We start from the raw sequence: 20,194 nt of genomic DNA, 5'->3' as shown, positions 1-20,194 counted from the left end.
CTAGGTTTTGACCTAGTCTTGTTTAGTAATGGCAAAGTGACCATAGTCAGTCAGTCATCCTGAGTGGTGATTTTGAAACGCTGTGAATGATAAGCCTATTATGAAGGTCAGAGATCTGTGTGCCATGACTCACTACCCATGATGCAGGTAACAGATTAGACAGATGACCTCTCGATGCAGCCTCATTGTCAGAGACCAATCATCCTGATAGGACAATTGCTTTGTTTGGAAACAGCGTGACAAAATCACTTGTACTGGGTGTACTCTCTCCGAAAGCTGTCATTACCTCCAGCGATTAATTAGTAGTAAAATAGTTTTTGATTAATAATGGGCCAGTCAGCTAATTCATCAGTCATTTCTTCTCACAGGCACCAAACACATGCTATTCTGTTGTTTAAACTCATAAGGATACTGTAATGAGGGTTTTTATCTTAAATGGATCACATGATTAATTGTATGATCAAAGAGTTGATGTTATGAACCTACTGAGAATTATCATCCAATCCTGCAGTGCCCCTAAGTTTAAGGGGTGGTTTAGCATCTTTCAACTCCTTTTTTGGTTTTCATGGCCACAGCCTTACAGGCCACTCTTACCACTGTCATAGCTTCTGGCAGCAGGAGACATCTGCTTTTTTGGCAAAGTGCTGTAAAACCTGTACACTACATCCCTTGTATCGAACAGAGGCTACACAAAACACTACCGGCCTTTGAACAAAGTGGAGCATTTAGCAGCTAAACAGAATGTCCCCCAGAAGTTAATTGAAACCAAAACACAGAACTAAAAGAAGACAATAAAGAAGAAAATGGGACTTAATGGGACATTAATTTTAATGTTCTAATGTTCTAGTGTCAAGATTTTTAAGGAGAATTGTATGAAACTAAGACACTAAGCCAATAAAAATACTCTCCCATAACCCATAACCTTATTTGATTGAAATTGGTTTTTGAAGATATGACACATGTACTGTTAAGTAGCCTAATGATAATTGTTGTTAATTATCATTATCATTGATAATTGTTAACCCCGGTGATCATTAAGACGACCTTCTTTGTTTAATCTTCTTACTCTTCATTTAAAATTCCAGATATGTGACAGAATTTATAGATCTTGGAAACGTCTCTGCATTGAGAACCTTCAGAGTACTACGAGCCCTGAAAACCATCTCAGTTATCCCAGGTAAGATGTTTATCAGATAAAACCTCCTGGCCACGTTTCCAAGTCTTGTCTCTCATTTGCTAATCGTGCCCTATGAAATCACTGTAAAACCAGACATTCAACATATTGTCTTGTCTCCTCCATCAAGGTCTGAAGACCATCGTCGGTGCCCTGATCCAGTCCGTGAGAAAGCTGGCAGACGTGATGATCCTGACAGTCTTCTGTCTCAGCGTGTTTGCCCTCATCGGCCTGCAGCTTTTCATGGGGCTCTTGCGACAAAAATGTGTCCGCAGCCTCGCACACTGCATCAACTCCTCCTACAGCCCCAATGCATCCTTCATCTGTAACAACAGGACCTGGAGCTCCAGGGCAGACTTCCTCAGCAGTGAAGGTCAGCTGAAAACAATACACACATATATTTCACATATACACGATGCTCAGAATACTGTATGGTAACAGTATCATCCAATGAAGTTAAAAGAAGAAAAATGTTATTGTGTCTCTTTAACTTCCTGTTCCCTTTCCTTAGATAATTTTTACAAAGTTGAAGGAGCAAAGGATGCCTTAATATGTGGATACGGAAGTGATGCAGGGTAAGTGAGTGTCCTGCTTACTGCTTGTTAATCATTTGTAGGCTATTACATAATATGAAAATGTTTAGCATCTAATGGCTTTTGATCCCATGCATGTCATGTGTATAATTGGATATAGTAGTTTGAGCACCAGGCTGGGTGCAAATAGTTTTCACAGAGAAAGACAAAACAGACACAACAATAGATGATGTGCTTCATATTTTCAATCTGTGACTTAATGTATAGAAGAATGATCCCATCAGAGGGAAGGGTGTAGCGTGAGAGAGGACGTACACAAGACGACACGTGGTATGGATAATCACCCCACCACTGGAACCATTTACTGAGAAACAGCTGGAGAGAGGGGGGTCTTGGAGATTTCATCATCTCAAAAGCTCTATGACATGATTAGGTTAACCGGAGCAGACCAGATCACTTGGGATTGATACTGTACTGTACTGTAGAAACTGTACTGTAAAACATTTGAAGTGTTCTGTCTTGTCTTCAAGTCTACAGCTGTTTTGATCTTTGCAATGTTGTTAAATGTTGAAAAATACTTGGTTTAATAGCCTAAAAGTTTTTTTTTTTTTAATTTAAAAAAAAAAAGAAAGTTAAATATGAAGTCGCAGTATTTCTAGCTTCCTCAGGTGAGACGTCTGTAAATGTAGACATACATTGATGATTGTGACGGACTTTGTTCCCAATCAAAGTCACAGTGTGAAACCATCGAAATATTGCTACTCAGCCTACGTACTGAATAATCCTATAAATCCAAATGCTTTTGAAACAAGCACAACAGGATGACTCTGCCCATGCCAGGCCCAGTTCAAAGGTCATAGTGAACTAAATACCCATCTGTGTGAATCTGAAATCCTGCAGCTTCAACAAATGGCTTCCATTAGGTGCTCTTGTTAATGATACAAGATAATGACTGATAGCAAATAACAAAAAGTAGTTATGATATTAATCTTTTGCAGAGAAGTTTTTCCTTACACTCAAAAAATGTTCTATGATGTTCCATATCTTGGTAGCTAAATGGCATGGTTCACTCTAAAGAACCCTTGGGGTTCTTTGATAAATCAATAATATCAATTTTAATTGTTTTACCATAAAAAAAAAGATTTAAGTAAACAACAGCAATGACACACAAATACAAACTCATACTAATATACCGATCAAATACACAAACCTTGTCTTCTACATGCTCAACTATGTTGATCAATGATTTACTGTTGAAGTCATTTTTCAAGCAAAAATTCCAAATATTCAGGTTTTCCAGCATCTCCAAGCATCAGGCATGTCCAGCTTTTTAGCTAGCGCTGCACAATCACAAATCAATATTGTTTGCAGTTGAATTCCCTTGAGATAATTTAATAGAAAGTATTATTTTCTTTGCATGAGATAAAGCTAATGCCGATAGTAGATGGTAGATGATACATGGTGTTTTAATGAGTTAACATAAAAAAAAAAAGTGTAGACACAGTGGAGGTAGTCACACATTTTTATTGGCATCAGAGTGCAGCCAACCCTTTAGTTTTTAATCTCACTCTGTAACTTCTCCTCCAAAAACACAGGAACTTAATCTCCCAAGAAGTAAAATCAGATTCAGTAATTTGTGTTCAAGTCAGAGCGAAAACAGGATACATTTGAGGGCATTCAGAGGGAAATGACGTCATTGAACTCTTTTAAATAGTGGGTCAGTAAGATCAGACTAGTACCGATATGACCTATCCAGCTGTCCCAGAGTTTACCTACAAGTCGCTGCAATTGGACTTTTTTAGATTTGTTGCTTGTTGTTTTTGCTATTTGTGGATCTCTAACAGCACACCGTGATCCACATTCAGTCAGTCAGTTTAAACGTTTAAATGTTTTTTTTTCCTGTGTCTAATGGGTGTGTTAATGCCTCTTTGGATACAGCAAGGATTAATCCTTTTGTATCCCTTTGATTTAAACATTGTTCTGCCATTTCCAAGAATATGCTATGTATCATACTTATTGCATTTTTTTTTATTTCTTTGCAGTTAGATTGATGGCAGATCGAGGACAGTGTGACTCAGCTTTGTCACATGGCTGCCAGGTTACAGGTCAAAGTAACCACAGGGTAGCTTATGATTTGTTGACAAAATGAGACAGCCTTTTAACTTCTGTGGCATTTTAGATGGAAGTTTCTGAGGCTGGCTGTGGAGACAGGCAAGATATTAAGCAGGTCAGGATGGAGGACGTAAAACATAGAGGATGCTTAATCTTTTGAGTGTATTCCAACAAGTAATCCCTGAGTAGATTTCCAAATTAAAGCTTTGGATACGTTATGATGACACACACAAACACACACACAGTCGCTCACATGCACACAAACACACTGTAGACACAAGTGGGCATGCATGCACACACACATATTCAAATGATATTTTCAGCCTAGATGGTTAACAAGTTTGTGATAAATGATTTGCTCAAAGGCCCTGGCTTTTTCTCATCATGCCTACTGTAGAGTTTAGGCAAATGCTTATCCCTTCACATCTTAAAGCCACTGTGCATTAAGGATTATGACTGATTGTATGGATAGTTTCAACTTTTGCCCTTGATGGTACTGAGAGGGGTATGGAAACCCACGGCTTCAGTCCCACCCAGGATAGAAGGAAAACACATTGTTGTGATTGACAGATGTTCTGTGACACAGACTGCAGGAAATGGATGGTACACTGTCAAAGATAGGTCAATAAAAATGTAAACATGTTAGCAAAGAGCTTTCATAGAGCTCTTACACACCACAGGCTTTGTCTGTGTTACTTTGGTTACATAACTTGTATGAGAACATAATGGACCATACTGTATTGGACCATTTTTATCTTTAACTACAAATCATGCACTAGTGTAATGATGATGTAAAAGCAAGTTTCAAGAGTCTAACTGATTTTCATCCTGAACTGAAATTAATTTTAAAGAATACCTGAAAACTGCCTTAATATACTGTTAATGTAAATCCTGAGCACTGAAGTGTAGTGAATTACCAACTGTAGTGTACTACTAACGAGTACAAAGTAATGCACTGTAGGATGTATGCAGAAAAGGGAAACACTAATCTTGTGGTCTTCTCTGTGCCCAGCCATCAGTGCTTCACGCTGGCTGTGGATGTTGTCAGTGTGGAGGCAGGTCAGATCCCACAGCGAATACATGTGGCTCAGCAGTTCTCCTTGAGGGGCATTAATCCAGGATAAACCTGTGCAAGTACAGTCTCCAGGGCAGTTACTATAGAAACCTGTGGGACGATAGCCTAACAGGTGCTTTGTTTTTATAGCAGCGTCTGATTGCAAGAGAATCTCACATTCATGCATAGTGTGGTAATGAGATTAGCAACCACAACATTAGATGTGAGCACTGCACATTAGGCAGCTGAGGGTAACTTGACTTACAAACTGAAATTGCTGAGTAAATTAACTCAAGCATGATATTATGAATAAATGGTAGAATAATTCTCAAAGAAGATTTTTAATGCTTTAGCTCTTGTTTTGACTTAAAAATATGTTTTTACTTTAATCTAGACTTTAATTTTAAACCTCGCCATGTTTCCATTAGTAAATAGAGCTGCAACTCACATTTTTTCATTAATCAGCAGATTAATCGTTTAACGTGTTTATAAAATGCTTAATAGAAAAATCAATATACAATTGTATCTGCAGATTAATATTTATCTTTTGATCTACTAACTCATCATTTCAGCTCTAAAAATACAGAATGCCCAAAACATGCCGACAGTTGAACAGTGAACTAATCTGGAGAATAAAAATTGTATCAAATGCTGTGTCAAGAAATCAAATGAATTTAGTCAACATCAGAAAGGTTCACAGCGTTTACTTGAATGAATGGCGACTTAGCAATTAATATTTTAAAAAAATATTCACGAAAGGCCAATCTAACATCTGCTTTTTAAAAGCTGGTTAACAGCAATTTAATGTATTCTCAGAACAACAAGATATAGTTAATGGGCGCAAACATGCAAAACCATTGTGGAGTCTCTGAAGACAACACTAACAGTATCTGCAGGTTTTGTGTTTGTATGTTTTGTCATATTGATAAAAAGAGGTGAACAGATTGATAACAGGCTGAGCAGTGCAGCAGAGGGAAGGAACAGCCTGACAGGAAGATGTCGCTGGCCTCACGCAGCCTCCTCTGTCCTCTCTGCTGGATATTAGTGAGCATTCCTGCTTAGCTGGCCCATTGGTGAGAGCTACAGCTGTTCTTACAGCAGCACTCTCCCGCCCAGCTGTTTCCCAGCCATTACGAAATTATTCTGCACTCAGATTGACATGGCAGTCCAGCTTGTTCTCAGCTGCTGGACTTAAATATTTTATTTGCTGTAATGCCACTACGCTGACAATGAAGATCAGAGATGGCGGCATCGAGCTGAAAATTTTTGAACTGCAATTTGATATCCATCTGGCTCAGTGTAATCCCTTTTGCTCCAGTGCATTTTAGTGCTCCTGCCTGGAACAAATTTCAAGTGCCCTCTTCAGTTGAAATAATGGTGATGATAGCAGTGTATGTACTTACTGACTCATCCGCTTCTCTCCCCTGCGGAGTCAAAGGCCACAGGGCTACATGTAGATACTGGAGATGTTTTTAACTCTAGTAAAGCAGTCTGCACGCTACCACGGCTATATCTGTCCCAGCTGCTTTTAATTCAGTTGTGTACAGAATTTGTTTGTCAGTCCTCTCCTGTAATCATCTGTCTTCTGCTGTTAAACTGTTTGTGCATTACAGGAAGTGTCCAGATGGATTTGACTGCCTAAAAGTAGGAAGAAATCCAAACTATGGCTACACCAGTTTTGACACTTTTGGCTGGGCTTTTCTGGCCCTTTTCCGACTCATGACACAAGACTATTGGGAAAAACTGTTCCATCAGGTGCGATTTCTGAATATATGTTTTTTTTTTTTTATCTACCAGTGATCTGTGATGATTTGTTGCTCCCCCAGAATTATCCACATTTTTTCCTCCTCATAAATTTGTAGTTTCTTTACAACAAACCCACAGAGAATTATCATCTGTCTCTTCAGTTTCGTCTCACCTCTATAGAGATTTTTTAGTTTGTTTGCCATAACAACTTAAAAAGGTGATAATATGTCCATGTTTAGTTTACAGCTTGTTCCACTGACTCCAAGTGTCTAGTATATAAATAAATAACACTGCAGCTTTAAATGGTTAATTGAGAACAGCGTCTCAGTATAATTGCTCAGTGTAGTACAAATATATTATGCTGGCATAAAGGGTAACATGAAAAGTCAGACAATATATAAACAATCTATACCACTTACTATAACTGTAAACAAAGGCATGTGAGTTTGCTTTTACTGACTTCATGTCTGCTCCCTCAGACTCTGCGCTCAGCAGGGAAGACCTACATGGTTTTCTTTGTGCTGGTAATCTTCCTGGGCTCCTTCTACCTGGTCAACCTGATCCTGGCTGTAGTGGCCATGGCCTATGAGGAGCAGAATCAGGCAACCATTGCTGAGGCCTGGCAGAAAGAGAGAGAGTTTCAGCTGGCTATGGAGCATCTACGACGAGAGCAAAGAGTAGGTGCATCGCAACCAGTCTACAAGGATTTTCATGTGTTCATGTGTGCTTTCAGCTTAGGACAAACAAAAAATAACATCCTGTAACAATTTTTTGTATGTAGTTGGCAGCTAAGAAACAAGCCCAGGAGACAGACTCAGTGTTATCCCCAGAGCTGTCTCCGTTCTGTCTGAAGACAGGAAGTATACGACGAAGCAGCAGCAGAAGAAGAAGATCTCACAGGACGTTGTCAGAGGAAACAGCAGAGGAAGCTGCCGAGGAGAAGTTTGACCCACTGGACGAGCCAATGGTACATCACTCGACAATCACCCTCTTCGTTGTCTTTGGAGCTAGGAGCTAGGCCACTGGAGCTAATATATCCTCTCTGTCTCTTTAGCCTCCTCTGTCTCCCCTGCCAGTCCACCCTCTGCTGGCCACGCTCTCGTCTCACCCCCTCAGCACCAGGAGAGGAAGCCAGAACAGCATCTTCAGCTCTTTCCGGGCACGCAACAACTCAGAGGCTGACTTCGGGGACGACGAGTTCAGTGTTCATGGGGATGCTTTCAGGAGTCGCACCAGCTCAACAGCAACACCCTGGAAGAGGAGGACAGGCAGCGTGAGGAGTCACTGCTCCCAAGTCTTCACCCCAAGCCTCACGGTCAACGGTCGGCTCAACATTTCCCTGGACCAGAACGGAGTCACCACTGTGGGCTTGCACACTCCCACCTCCATGCCTGCTTATAGCATGGAGAGGATCAGAGAAGACACAGTGAGTGTAAAATTAGAGAATCCTGCAAAAATGAAATACATGTATTTTTACACATTGATCTAAATCAACAGCTCACTAAATAAAAGAGAGAGGAAAGCCTTGTGTTTAATTTTTTGGTGTTTTCTGTCTACCCAGAGGCCCACCAGTACAGAGGACCCAGTTCCAAGACCTGTCCTCCAGCCTTCCCCAACAGTGACCGAGCCTCCTCCAGTGCCCAGGAAAAGAGGGCTGAGCTCTGTCAGTTTCCTCAGTGATGCCATGGAGGGTGGGTTTCTTTGATTATTACAGGAACAGTTTGAAATCTGTGGAAATATATATATTATATATATATATATTTGTTTTCTTGCCGAAAGTTTGATGAAAAGATTGACACTGCTCTTTCATTTAAACATGAAGCTCTAACTACCAAACTGTCAGCTTAGCTCAGCACTATGACCTGAAAGGGTTCAGGTCATAGTGTCTCTGTCCGAAGGTAACAAGATCCACTTACCAGCACCTATAAAGCATAACAATTAAAACTTTAAATATAATTTGTCCAATTGTTTGAAGTGTAAAAATAACAGGCATGAAATTGTTATCTATTTTCTCCCTAACCCTCAACAAGCCTACTACAGTTTGAAGCTAAAAAAAAAAAAAAATCTGAGAATGAATGGTGCACCTTGGTGTCTCTGCAGAGCTGCAGGAGTCAAGGCAGAAGTGCCATCCCTGCTGGTATACATTTGCCAAGAAGTACCTGATATGGGACTGCTGCCCCTGGTGGCTGAAGATGAAGGAGTGGGTGAAGATCATGGTGATGGATCCTTTCCTGGATCTAGGTATCACCATATGCATTGTGCTGAACACTCTCTTCATGGCCCTGGAGCACTACCCCATGACTGATGAGTTCAACACCATGCTCTCAGTGGGCAATCTGGTAAGAGGGTTTTAATGATAGGAGTGGGCAGATTTCCAGCTTTTAACACACTTTCTCCTAAGTGGTGGTAGGTGGTAGATGAGCAGTGGACGAATAAGTTAAGAGGAAAGACAAATGGCATCCATTGAGATAATGTATTTCTTTATCAGACAGCTGTGTTTTTATAGCCAGTGATGCTGAGCTGGACCTGAGGTCAAACAGGGACATGATGATCCTTTGTCAAAGGTTCTGCTCCAAACAGTTTGTGGAAGTATTTTTAGAAGGAGGTGGAGCTGATTCCTTCATTTCACCATCTCCCTCTGCTGGTAAATTTTAGACCCTGCCAGTGTCTTCAAGTTTGGGAACACATTTCCAAGAAGACATGGATTTAATACTTTTCTATTTCTGACCTCTTCCAATCAGCTTATTTTTTTCACTCCATCCATCCATTTTCTGCTGCTTATCCAGAACACTCCTCTGCCCAGCTACATTTTCCAGCTCCTCTCGTTGTGTTTTATTTTATTTTTCTTAATATAATAATTGTGTGTTGCAGTTGTTTATTCTTGGTATTATTTTTTATGAACTATTTGATTACTTAATCTGGTACACTGTACACCATCTGTGTGCTCTCTAGTTTTTTTTTTTTTTTTTTTTTTTAACCTTAAACTTTACCCTAGTCATGTAAACTTCAGGAAAGATATACGACATAAATATAGTTTAAAAAAATTCATGCATTTCTCTTACACTGTACTGGGTGTCTGCATACATGGATGAATACACACATTTATTATGGAATCCCAGGGAAGCCAAAAACACATGAAACTGGCTTCTGAATTCACATTGTCCACATGTTGTGAGCATGTTAACAACATATTTTTAACACGTCAACACATTAAAATTTGAAGAGTTAAAGATACGGTGTTAGTATGTTTAACAAGTTAACAGCTACACATCGTCAGCTTGTTAATAAAGTGTTGTTAATGTGTCAGAGTGTTGACAACCTGTTACTCCAGAGATCCCTTTTGAGTGTTTTTGGCTTCCCTGGCTTTCCATAGCGTGTTGCATGTACGGTAAATGAAGCTTCATAATAAGGAGGATATTTTGGTACTTTCTGTCACTGTGTTTTTTCCAGGTGTTTACAGGGATCTTTACAGCTGAGATGGTCCTGAAGCTGATTGCCCTGGACCCTTACTACTACTTCCAACAGGGCTGGAACATCTTTGACGGTGTCATTGTTTGTCTCAGTCTGATGGAGTTGGGTCTTTCCAATGTAGAGGGGCTATCTGTTCTACGATCTTTCAGACTGGTAAAAGAAATCTGTAACTCTCACGTGTACATTGAAAAAACAAAAGCTTTTTCACGCTTAGTTCTTTTTCAGTTGTATGTCTTTGTATTCTTTTCACAAATATACATTGTTTAATGGTATGTTAAACTAACTTAATACTACTTAATAAAGTAAAACATAAAAGTTAAACTTAATACTACATGAAAAAATAAAAATAACGTCATTATGTGTAAACTGCTGTATTGAATTTTCCTGTTGTTTTTTGTATTAGTTGTAAAAACATACGGGAACTAATCCTACTGAGGACTGAGGGTTGGTCAACAGTTCAGTCAGTCCTAACAATTAGACATTTATCACACTCATCTGTCAACATCAAACTGGTTCAAATATCGTTAAAGGATTAAATTTAGAGGTCTAAAACATCTAATCCAACATCAACATCAGACAGTAAACGTAACATCGTTTCTCTTCTTCACCTTGTTCTCTTCATCAGTTACGAGTCTTCAAACTGGCGAAGTCCTGGCCTACTCTCAACACTCTCATCAAGATCATCGGTAACTCAGTGGGCGCCCTGGGAAACCTGACACTGGTGTTGGCCATCATTGTCTTTATCTTTGCTGTGGTGGGCATGCAGCTGTTTGGCAAGAACTATCAGGATTATGTGTGTAAGATCTCCATTGACTGTCAGCTGCCTCGCTGGCACATGAAGGACTTCTTCCACTCGTTCCTGATCGTGTTCCGGGTGCTGTGCGGCGAGTGGATTGAGACCATGTGGGATTGTATGGAAGTGGCAGGGCAGCCCCTCTGCATCCTGGTGTTCATGTTGGTCATGGTCATAGGAAACTTGGTGGTGAGTATTAAACTGGACATTTTGTACATGATTTGTTAATTTGGTGATTTATTTTTTCTTGTTAACCAATTCCATGAAAAGACTAAAAGAAAAAATGAGCTGATCCTACTAACAACTATTGCTCTTATTGTTCTTTTTTCCTCTTCCTATTATGACTAACACAGGAATGATAGTTTATTCTTAATTAATCCCACATACTACACATACTGTCCTGCTACTGTAAAACAAAATCCTGTTTTCGTTGGATTTGTTGGCAATGACAAAAATATTGTGTATTTGAGTATTACCAGCCTTATCCTTTAACAGTATATGATAACAGGAAGTCTGCCTAGAGAGAAATTCAATTGCACGTCAGAGCAACCAGCTGTAACTACTGTCAAATCCAAATGATGATGTCAGCAGTAATCAGGGATTATGCTGCGCCAATGGGAACTGGTGATTCCATATTATGAGAATGGGACCTACCTGACAAATGGTTGGTGCCTCATTGTGATAAAGTTTGCAAACTCAGACGTCTTTTTTCTTTCAGTGGCTTGTGTGTTTTTCCTCAGTGGTCTTGAACACGCTCCAATCACTGAGAAAGTGGTTATGTCACAGCGGCATACTGTCTTGTAGATTAGCATTAGCTGACTTCAAAACAGATCAAGTCTGGACGACATGTAAACCATCTGTTGTCCTTCCTAAGTCATATATGTATTATCTGCACATGCTGTCATGCAAACAGACACACTCTATGGTGGCAGCGGCTTTACTGCAGCCCCATGTCCAACAAGGCTGAATATTTTATCTGCTGCTAATGAACTAAGCCTTATGGGTGATATTGTGACCTAAGTACTGCGTGTTCCTGCTGTTGTTCCAGTCATATTACAGGTATTGATTTTCACACAGGATGAACACACAGCCTGCACATCATTGCAGGCAGCTGTTTCTATGAAAGATCTGTTTAATCTCTTTGACAGTTCTGTTTGTACACAACTGCAGTCAGTCAGTCTCACAGCAAGGATACGTATAGTTGCTGGTCCACCCATATGGTGGTTTGTTGCCCAGCTGTGTGCTGTAAGCTAACATTAATGAGAACGGATTAAAAAAAAAAATCCCAGAAGAGTCAGAAATCGTAACATTTATTTATAGTCCATGTAGTTACTTTAAATGTGGCATCATTTTAGTGCTTCCTGTTGAAATACATAAAATAACCTTTTTCAATGTTAAGGTCTATTTAATACTATTTTAATACCAATACTCAGCATGTTTTTATTTTATTATCATGATGTTTTTTTTAATTTTTCAATCAATTTACAGGATTTCTTTTCCTTCTGTTTTCCCTTTACCTAAGTTTAGATTCCTTGCCTGACTCTAGTAAGAATTAGCAAGACGTATGAATTACCTGAGAACAAAGAAGAGAAACATATTAAAATAGTATTATGCAGTGAAATTTGAGCATCGTCTGCACCACAATCAATTCAGTTCTGTCACATAACTGTTTTAAAACCCTGGCAGGCTTTTTAAAGGCTTTGAGTGTGTAGTTCCTGTTGGATATTGTTCAAACACCTGTTCCCAGCATGCCCTCTGTTCCCTCTGCCATTAAGTTTGTTACGCATTTAATCCTATGCTCAGAAATGTATCTGTCAGAAATGTTTTAAAACCTCTTTGGTTAACTTAATATTTTTTTCATGGTCTTTGCTTAGATGATGACTGATACAGTCATTCATGCACATCTATTGCTAGTTCTGTTTTAACCTTTGTATGCAGTAGCAGCTTCTCTTAAGTATTTCTTGGCAATACATACAGCGACAAAATTTTAAAAACATTTCCTCAGACTATCACTCATAATTAGCGGCATTATATCACTCAGAGAATTTGTCCACATATGAAGAGTTTGGAGGGTGGTGTGTTTTTACCTCCTTTCCAAAACACAAAAGTGAAAGTGCAAGAAATGAACTGCAGTATATTTATCTGTTCTAATGCAAGCTGCAGACATTAGCATGCCCAGTTAACTACGCACAGTAGTAAACTAGTGTTCTTTTCAGAGGTGAAGTCCATGCAGCTTACTACTTAACAGTGTAGAAGAAACGTAATGAGTGCAGCATGAAACTTCATTCCTTTATTTGCCAAGAGCTGTCTTCAGCTGAGGTTTGCATGCTAACCAGCTAGCCCCATCCCCTCTTGTAATACCACTTTGCAATAGTGAGTGACTGTAGCGTACAGTGTGACCTCAGTTCAACATGACAGGATGAAGATGTTGTGTGTAAGTCAAAGTCAAAAGTCAACTTTATTGTCAAAACCATATGTACAGGTCATACACAGGTTTTGAAATTGCAGTGCTCCCTAGGCCCACAGTGTTACAGTAAAAGATAAATAATTAAAGACAGTATAAACATAAATAAACAAACAGTATAAACACACAGTTCCATCAACAATACACAACAGTATAAACAGTATAAACATATCTCAGTAGTTGAGAAGAAAGGACCTAGTTGAGAAGAGAAAGACTTGTATATAATACAAAAATCAGTGACACAAAAGAATTTGTGTGTAATTTTTGTAAAGGAATGACGTTTGATTCTGAGCTAGCAGCTTTTCATCTGGAGTTTTATCTGTGAAAAGTGCTATATAAATAAAGTTTACTTACTTACTTACTGGAATGGTACCCCAGGGCACAAAGCTTGACAGGAGTAGCAACAGTAACAGGGAGGGGCCGAAGTGATTGACAAACTCTACATCCAGCACCACTGTATCATCTATAGCCTGATGGTTTCACACCAGTTCACACCTTCTGACTGCCTGCTCTAAATACACATTAGAGAATTACACAGGCTACTCTTTCAAAGGATTTAAGGCCCTTCTTCTTACCCTTCTAGCAGCAAAGACAAAGGATGAGTGATAAAATGGCCTAAATAGCACAGCAGGGAAAGTGTCTTGTTTTACACCTGCTGGATACAGACACCTTCAGTGACTCTATTACCTTGTTAGGGCAAAGACCAGATCACCACAGTGCTTCTTATGGAGTTTAATGGACAGAAACCTCCTCTGCACATGAATCGTGGGAAAGCTGTTTATCCAAGGGATTATCCAGGATGCTTAGGGGTGAGAAGGTCGAAGGGCATTCATCACTAATCATCTGCTCATGCTCCCCATCTCTGACTGGCTCAGTGGCTAAAGATGATCCTTACCAACTGTGCACATCACACAAGCAGTGCGCGCACAGGAACCACACACACATACGTACAGTGCAGGGATGTGCTTGATGTTGCTGCTGTCTAACCAAGTAGACAGATTACTTGGGAGTTGGATGGGTTGAAACTTGAGTTCAGTGCAGCTGAAAACACCCAAAGCCATATGTGCATGAGCATCTCTGGGTAGAATATCCTCTTGAATTTACAATGCAGGATTTTCCAGTGTTGACAAAATATGTTGGATATCATGTCTTGCATTAGGTGCACTTATCCCTTAGCTTACAGGCTAAGCCATGCTCTGATTTGTGAAGAAAGGTAAATGTTGACATAAGCACAATGTAAATACATTTTAAGCCACCTTCAAAATGGTTTTAAAATGATAACACTGTTCGGGTTGTTTTTTTAAATTAAGTATAATCTAACATAACATTTGTCTGTCAACAGGTGCTGAATCTCTTTCTGGCCCTGCTGCTCAGCTCCTTTAGCTCTGACAACCTATCTGCTCCAGATGAAGACGGTGATTTGAATAACATCCAGATCGCTATCGCCCGCATCCATGCTGGTGTCTCCTGGCTCTTCACTAGCGTCGCCAGCCTCTTCAACCGCAGTTTGAAGCGTCAGCAGCATAAGACCAAAGAAGTCACTCAGGCCACCACGGTGGTTGGCAATCATGTGGAAAGCAATGGGGGAATTTTGGGATGCTATGGAGAGAAATTCATCATCCCAGAGGAGGACAGCTACATAACCAACCCAAACCTGACTGTCATTGTTCCCATCGCACCTGGAGAGTCAGATGTGGAGTTTCTGGAGGAGGAGGAGATTTCAGAGTCATCAGAGGATGAAGACAACAAGCCGGTGAGTGAATGTTGCTATTCTGAATTGTAGCCCAAAGTGCTGCTTGTTTGAGTGGTTTGGTTGTTGTTAACATACTGTTTACAGTACAAGTATAATAAGAAGTATAAAAAATAAAAGTAGTTACTCATGTTTAAATAACACTTATATAATATATAATATAGAAATAATACCTAATCCAGTGCTTCACTTCTAATTTGTTGCAGTACATGTCATTCAGAAGTTAGGCATGGTAAGGGGTTGATGAGATGATGGGGGGGGGGCATAGGGTGTAGTAAAGATGGGGGTGTGCTGTGAAGGGGACGCGGATGTGGAGGCTTTCCGGACACATAAGCTGTTAATCTGTGAAGCAGACAAGGTGAACTCTGATGTAGGCGAGTGCCCTGGTGGGATGAGTATAACTTGGGAATCCAGATGTTTTATTTCAGTTTGAGTTATTATTAGTTAATGTAACATCATGCAGTGAACATCTGGCAAAGTTTTCTCAGAAAGCTGAGTTATGAGAAGGAAGGATGACCATAATAAAAGATATTGCTTTAATGGTTTCATGTATTTTCAATAATACAAAGTGGCCAAATGACGAAGAGCAGATATTTGTTTAACAGCAACTTTAGTGCTCTCTGAAGCACTTGTGGTTTCAATGTCCCTTCAATGTTATTATCGTGTTGTTTGGCGAGAAAATGTTTTTTTCTACACGCCACAATCAGGTGCTGCCTAGCTGACTCTGTCTGTGAACCCTTGTCTCAATCAGTCTGGCAAACATCTGGATCAAAAGTTTTCAAAATGTTGTACTTGACCAGAAAAAGGTCTCTTAATAGGCCACTGTCACAGACGACAAAGCACAGGTGTAAATAACAGAATTGATGACGATAATGTTGAATTTTACTGCTTCAGTCTCAGTGTCCTTGTATCATTCATGCAGGCTCGCTGTCACATTGCCATGACTTACTGGGATACTTGAATAGAACAGAGGCATTGTTTATGTTCATGTAAGTAACGCCTGTGCTTTTCCTGCTGTGACAGGTCGAAGTGATTACTGTGAAAAGGCGACTGCATCAACGTTAAACGGCCCTGCACACCCACTCAGGTGTTTGCCCTTTATTCTAGATGATTAGACCTCAACTCAGGTTAAAGGTGGGCAGAGATATACTGAAATCCATATATCACTAACTATGTTAAAGGTGTAATTTATACTGCCCTAATAGGAGATGTCAATCAAGTACAACTGGTACTTCCCTACACACTCATAAGAAGATATTTAATTAAGTGACACAACTGCAAAATCTGCATGAGTGTACTACGGATGTGTGAGGATTTTAAACTGGGGGCTGGAGACTTCTATGCCACACATACTGAGCATCACAAGTCTACCAGAGGCAGCTAAACTAGTACTAGCAGTATTATTTGTTTTATTAGTATTATTTTTGCAGTATCTATATCACTGTTCTGTGAATATGAAGTTAGCTTTGCGTAGCACAAAGACCAGTAACATGGGGGAAACAGCTAGCCTGGCTCTGTCAACAGGAAACATAATCCGCCTACCAGAAGCTCTGAAGCTCACTAACACGTTATATCCTGTTTGTTTAATCTGTGCAAAAACGGACGAGTAAAAACAACAGGTTATGGTTTTATAGGGGGTTATGTGTTGCACTGTTTCTTTCTTACAGGTGCTTGTAGGTGGATTTAGTTACCTTCATACTGAGCCAGGCTGTTTCCCAGTTTCTAGTGTTTGTGCTAAGTTAACCGGCTGCCGGTGTTATCCTCATATTTTCTGGACAGACATAAAAGTGGTATGAATTATCTCATCTAACTCCAGGCAAGAAAGGAAATAAACCTAGTATTCCTTTAACATTATACCTGAACCACCTTGATCGGTGATCTGTTTAAAAATTAGAAGAGCAACGTAACTGACTGAGATAATCATTATTATAATCACCACTCCTTAATGGGTGAAATGGTTGTGGGAGAATATGTGATTAATTGGGCCTGATTTTGTGTGATGTGGTGCCTCCCATAATGTTTCTTTCGGATGAGAACAGGGCTGAAGGAGATCAATCATGCTCAGCAAACACCCTGGATAAATAAAGTTTAAATAAATATATATTAATATTGACTTCTTGAATAATGTTAGAATAATTAACTTGCAGTATGCTTTACTTATTATTATTATGTATTAATGTGTTTTTGTTGTGTTGAACCTTTCACCCTCTCTCTAACATTTATCAATTGAGCAAACTCAGTCTCATTAAAGTCCCTGTTTCTTCCTCTTGCCTTACTCTCATTCTCACTTCCTGTTTCTCCTGTATTCCTCCATCACTGAATGCCCTGTGGGTCAGGGTTTTGTTGAGGTGGACGGTGTGTCGCTCCTGTCCTCTCTGGCAGGCAGACAGCAGCAGGCCAGATGTGGAGCCAGGCCCGGCAGAGCAGATTAAACTGACACAGCTGAGCCAGGCAAGGCCAGGCTGAGCTGAGCAGGCTGCAGTCTGGCGCTCGCTCTCTCTTCCTCTTTCCCTGCTGTGCTCTGCTCCACACCACACCAGAATTAGGCATCAGGGAAAATGGAAATGAAAAAAACAACAACAAAAAAAAAACCTCTCCTCCAGCCGTCCATCAGCTTAACTGGACATCAGCAGCTGCTCAGCAGTAAGGGAGGAGACATTTTATATGTGTAGAGCTTTAAACACAAAAAAAAAAAAAATACAAGAAGAAGAAATTGTTGCCTGCTTTACAGATTTATCTCTGTAAAGTGGCAGCAGAGCAAAGAGCAATCGGCCTATTGTATACATGCATTACAATCCCATACATTATCACTGATCCCTCTATTATATATAATCTTGACTCACCAAAATGCTATCAGTTCATATTCTCTCTGCTCTGTCTTTAAACAGAAAAACACTGATAATCTTGTCTCCAGGCCCTGTGGATGCTCTTTAACGCTGGATTAGACTTCATACCATTTCATAGGATTGAAGCTGCACCTCTGTCCTATAAATCATGATAAATATGTTGGTGTTACAACACACGAAAATCTCATCAAAATTGTATTAAGGCTCAGAGGAGACTGAATGACAAGGCAGTGCGTCTAGGTGAGCTGACTTTGATGGGATGAATCCACACTCAATACAGAAGAGAACAATGCTGCTGCTCTGGTCTGTTTGTGCTGAAACTTGTATGCACATTGGACTACTGGCAACACCACAGTCACTGATGTCACAGCATGTGGTTAGCAATTATATGCTACTTTGTGCAGGTGTATATTCTTCTGTGTACATTTACAACATTTTAATATCAGTCCATGCACTGTTTCCATGTGCAGGACACAGGTCCAGTTGGCAGCCTGGTACATAAATGGGTCCAGTTAATCAGAATACACTATATGTTGGTTGGTAACAGTGAGATGTGTCATTCCTCAGGAGATGATCAGCCTGTCAGAGGGCAGCACAGTGGACCTGAGGAAACCTGGAGAAGAGATGGACAACTTCTCTGAGTTGGATGAAGAGAGCATGGACCCGGAGGAATGCTTCCCTGAATGTGAATATAAAATGTCATTAGATCTGAGAATTATAACTGTACTACTGTATGTTTTGAAGCTACTACCCAAAAGTTGTTCCTTCATGTGACATAGATAGATAGATAGATAGATAGATAGATAGATAGAGATACTTTATTAATCCCCGTGGGGAAATTTGTTTGTAGCAGCAGTCATAATATGTGCTGGTTTGTTTTCACATTACCTCTCAGTGTGCATGAGGCACTGTCAGTGCTGTGACATCGACACCAGCCGTGGTCTGGGCCAGGCCTGGTGGAGGCTGAGAAAGACCTGCTACCAGATCGTGGAACATAGCTGGTTCGAGACCTTCATCATCTTCATGATCCTGCTCAGCAGCGGGGCTTTGGTAAGGCAGTTAGGTGCCATGAGAAAATGTGTGGCTGATAACACTGACAGAAAATTACAAGCAGCAACGAAGATTTATTATACATACATACATTTTCTGCAAATTCCTCATAGGCAGGCAGGCAATCTGAATCCTTTGCAGGAACAGCAGACTCTGCCACTAACAATAAAGCTATTATATAAAGGTGTTATTATTGACAGTAAATACACTCATTATTGCACTGAAATGTAAACCATCTAGAACTTTAAAAGTCATAAAGTGCTTGCATCATAAAAACATGAAATTAATTAAGCAGTAATTTTTTTTTTTTTTTTTTTTTTTTTAAGAAAGTTGGCCCCAAACATTTGAGTGGAATTTCTGCTTTCTTTACTACAATGTCTGATCCCAGTTCAGTTTAGTGCCTGATCACAATGTTACCCCCACAGCAGTTTAGTCACTGAAGTTTAATAAAAACATTCCTGCAGTGTCATCTCACTGCACCTTCTGATACCTTAAAACCAAAACACAGAACTTTCCAGATTAATGACATTTATGTTCAGCCAACAGTAGTGGTGTGTCAGTGATGTGATGAAGTTAAGTTTTCTCACACTGCTGTTCCTGCACCGCCACAGGCTTTTGAGGATATTTACATCGAGAAGAGAAAGGTCGTTAAGGTGGTGTTGGAATACGCCGACAAAGTCTTCTCCTACATCTTCGTGCTTGAGATGTTCCTGAAGTGGATTGCATACGGCTTCAAGAAATATTTCACCAACTACTGGTGCTGGCTCGACTTTCTTATCGTGGATGTAAGTGAACTTTTTTCTGTACTACATATGCTTTTTTTTTTTATCTACAAGAAAGGGTGCTGTTAATTAAAAATCACATGTTTAAAATTCAGGTTGAAATGTAATCCCTCTCATTGTAGCTGAATGTAGCTTTTCATGTTTGTGGGATTTACAGCTTGGTAAGTGTCATGTTACTTACAGGAAAGCACTTGACAGTTCACTTACACTGCAATAACTGGCCACTTTTTTGGTTGATATTGTACTAAACCCACCATCTCTCACTCCTGTCTGAAACAAATTCTACACTGCTGAAACATACAGATTGCTAAATCTCACACAAAACAGACTTTTACTTTTGCTTTCATGCTAGAATTTGTCCAGGCAAATTAAAAGAGCTCTCCCATGATCAGAGTCTTGTTAGACTTTGTGAGCATGTC

The 20,194-nt window shown here is 39.8% G+C and overlaps 1 protein-coding gene across 2 annotated transcripts in view; it reads left to right on the top strand.

Moving 5' to 3' along the window:
- Positions 1 to 20,194, top strand: part of LOC121193754 (sodium channel protein type 4 subunit alpha B-like) — a 29,565-nt gene that overhangs the window by 4,485 nt on the left and 4,886 nt on the right. Inside the window, exons 5-19 of one of the 2 annotated variants that reach the window (XM_041056214.1) lie at positions 1,086 to 1,177; positions 1,305 to 1,547; positions 1,686 to 1,749; positions 6,487 to 6,628; positions 7,099 to 7,296; positions 7,401 to 7,586; positions 7,674 to 8,069; positions 8,181 to 8,313; positions 8,705 to 8,958; positions 10,070 to 10,243; positions 10,716 to 11,072; positions 14,690 to 15,100; positions 18,511 to 18,628; positions 18,839 to 18,993; positions 19,605 to 19,778. In XM_041056214.1, coding sequence (XP_040912148.1) covers positions 1,086 to 1,177; positions 1,305 to 1,547; positions 1,686 to 1,749; positions 6,487 to 6,628; positions 7,099 to 7,296; positions 7,401 to 7,586; positions 7,674 to 8,069; positions 8,181 to 8,313; positions 8,705 to 8,958; positions 10,070 to 10,243; positions 10,716 to 11,072; positions 14,690 to 15,100; positions 18,511 to 18,628; positions 18,839 to 18,993; positions 19,605 to 19,778 — 3,097 coding nt within the window. The remainder of the gene's footprint in view (positions 1 to 1,085; positions 1,178 to 1,304; positions 1,548 to 1,685; positions 1,750 to 6,486; positions 6,629 to 7,098; positions 7,297 to 7,400; positions 7,587 to 7,673; positions 8,070 to 8,180; positions 8,314 to 8,704; positions 8,959 to 10,069; positions 10,244 to 10,715; positions 11,073 to 14,689; positions 15,101 to 18,510; positions 18,629 to 18,838; positions 18,994 to 19,604; positions 19,779 to 20,194) is intronic. The other variant, XM_041056213.1, reaches the window with a different exon arrangement.

The sequence above is a fragment of the Toxotes jaculatrix genome, chromosome 14 (assembly GCF_017976425.1).
Source record: "Toxotes jaculatrix isolate fToxJac2 chromosome 14, fToxJac2.pri, whole genome shotgun sequence".
Lineage (NCBI taxonomy): Eukaryota > Metazoa > Chordata > Actinopteri > Toxotidae > Toxotes > Toxotes jaculatrix.
Note: the sequence above shows the minus strand (reverse complement) of the source record. Positions and strands in the feature narration are given on the sequence as shown.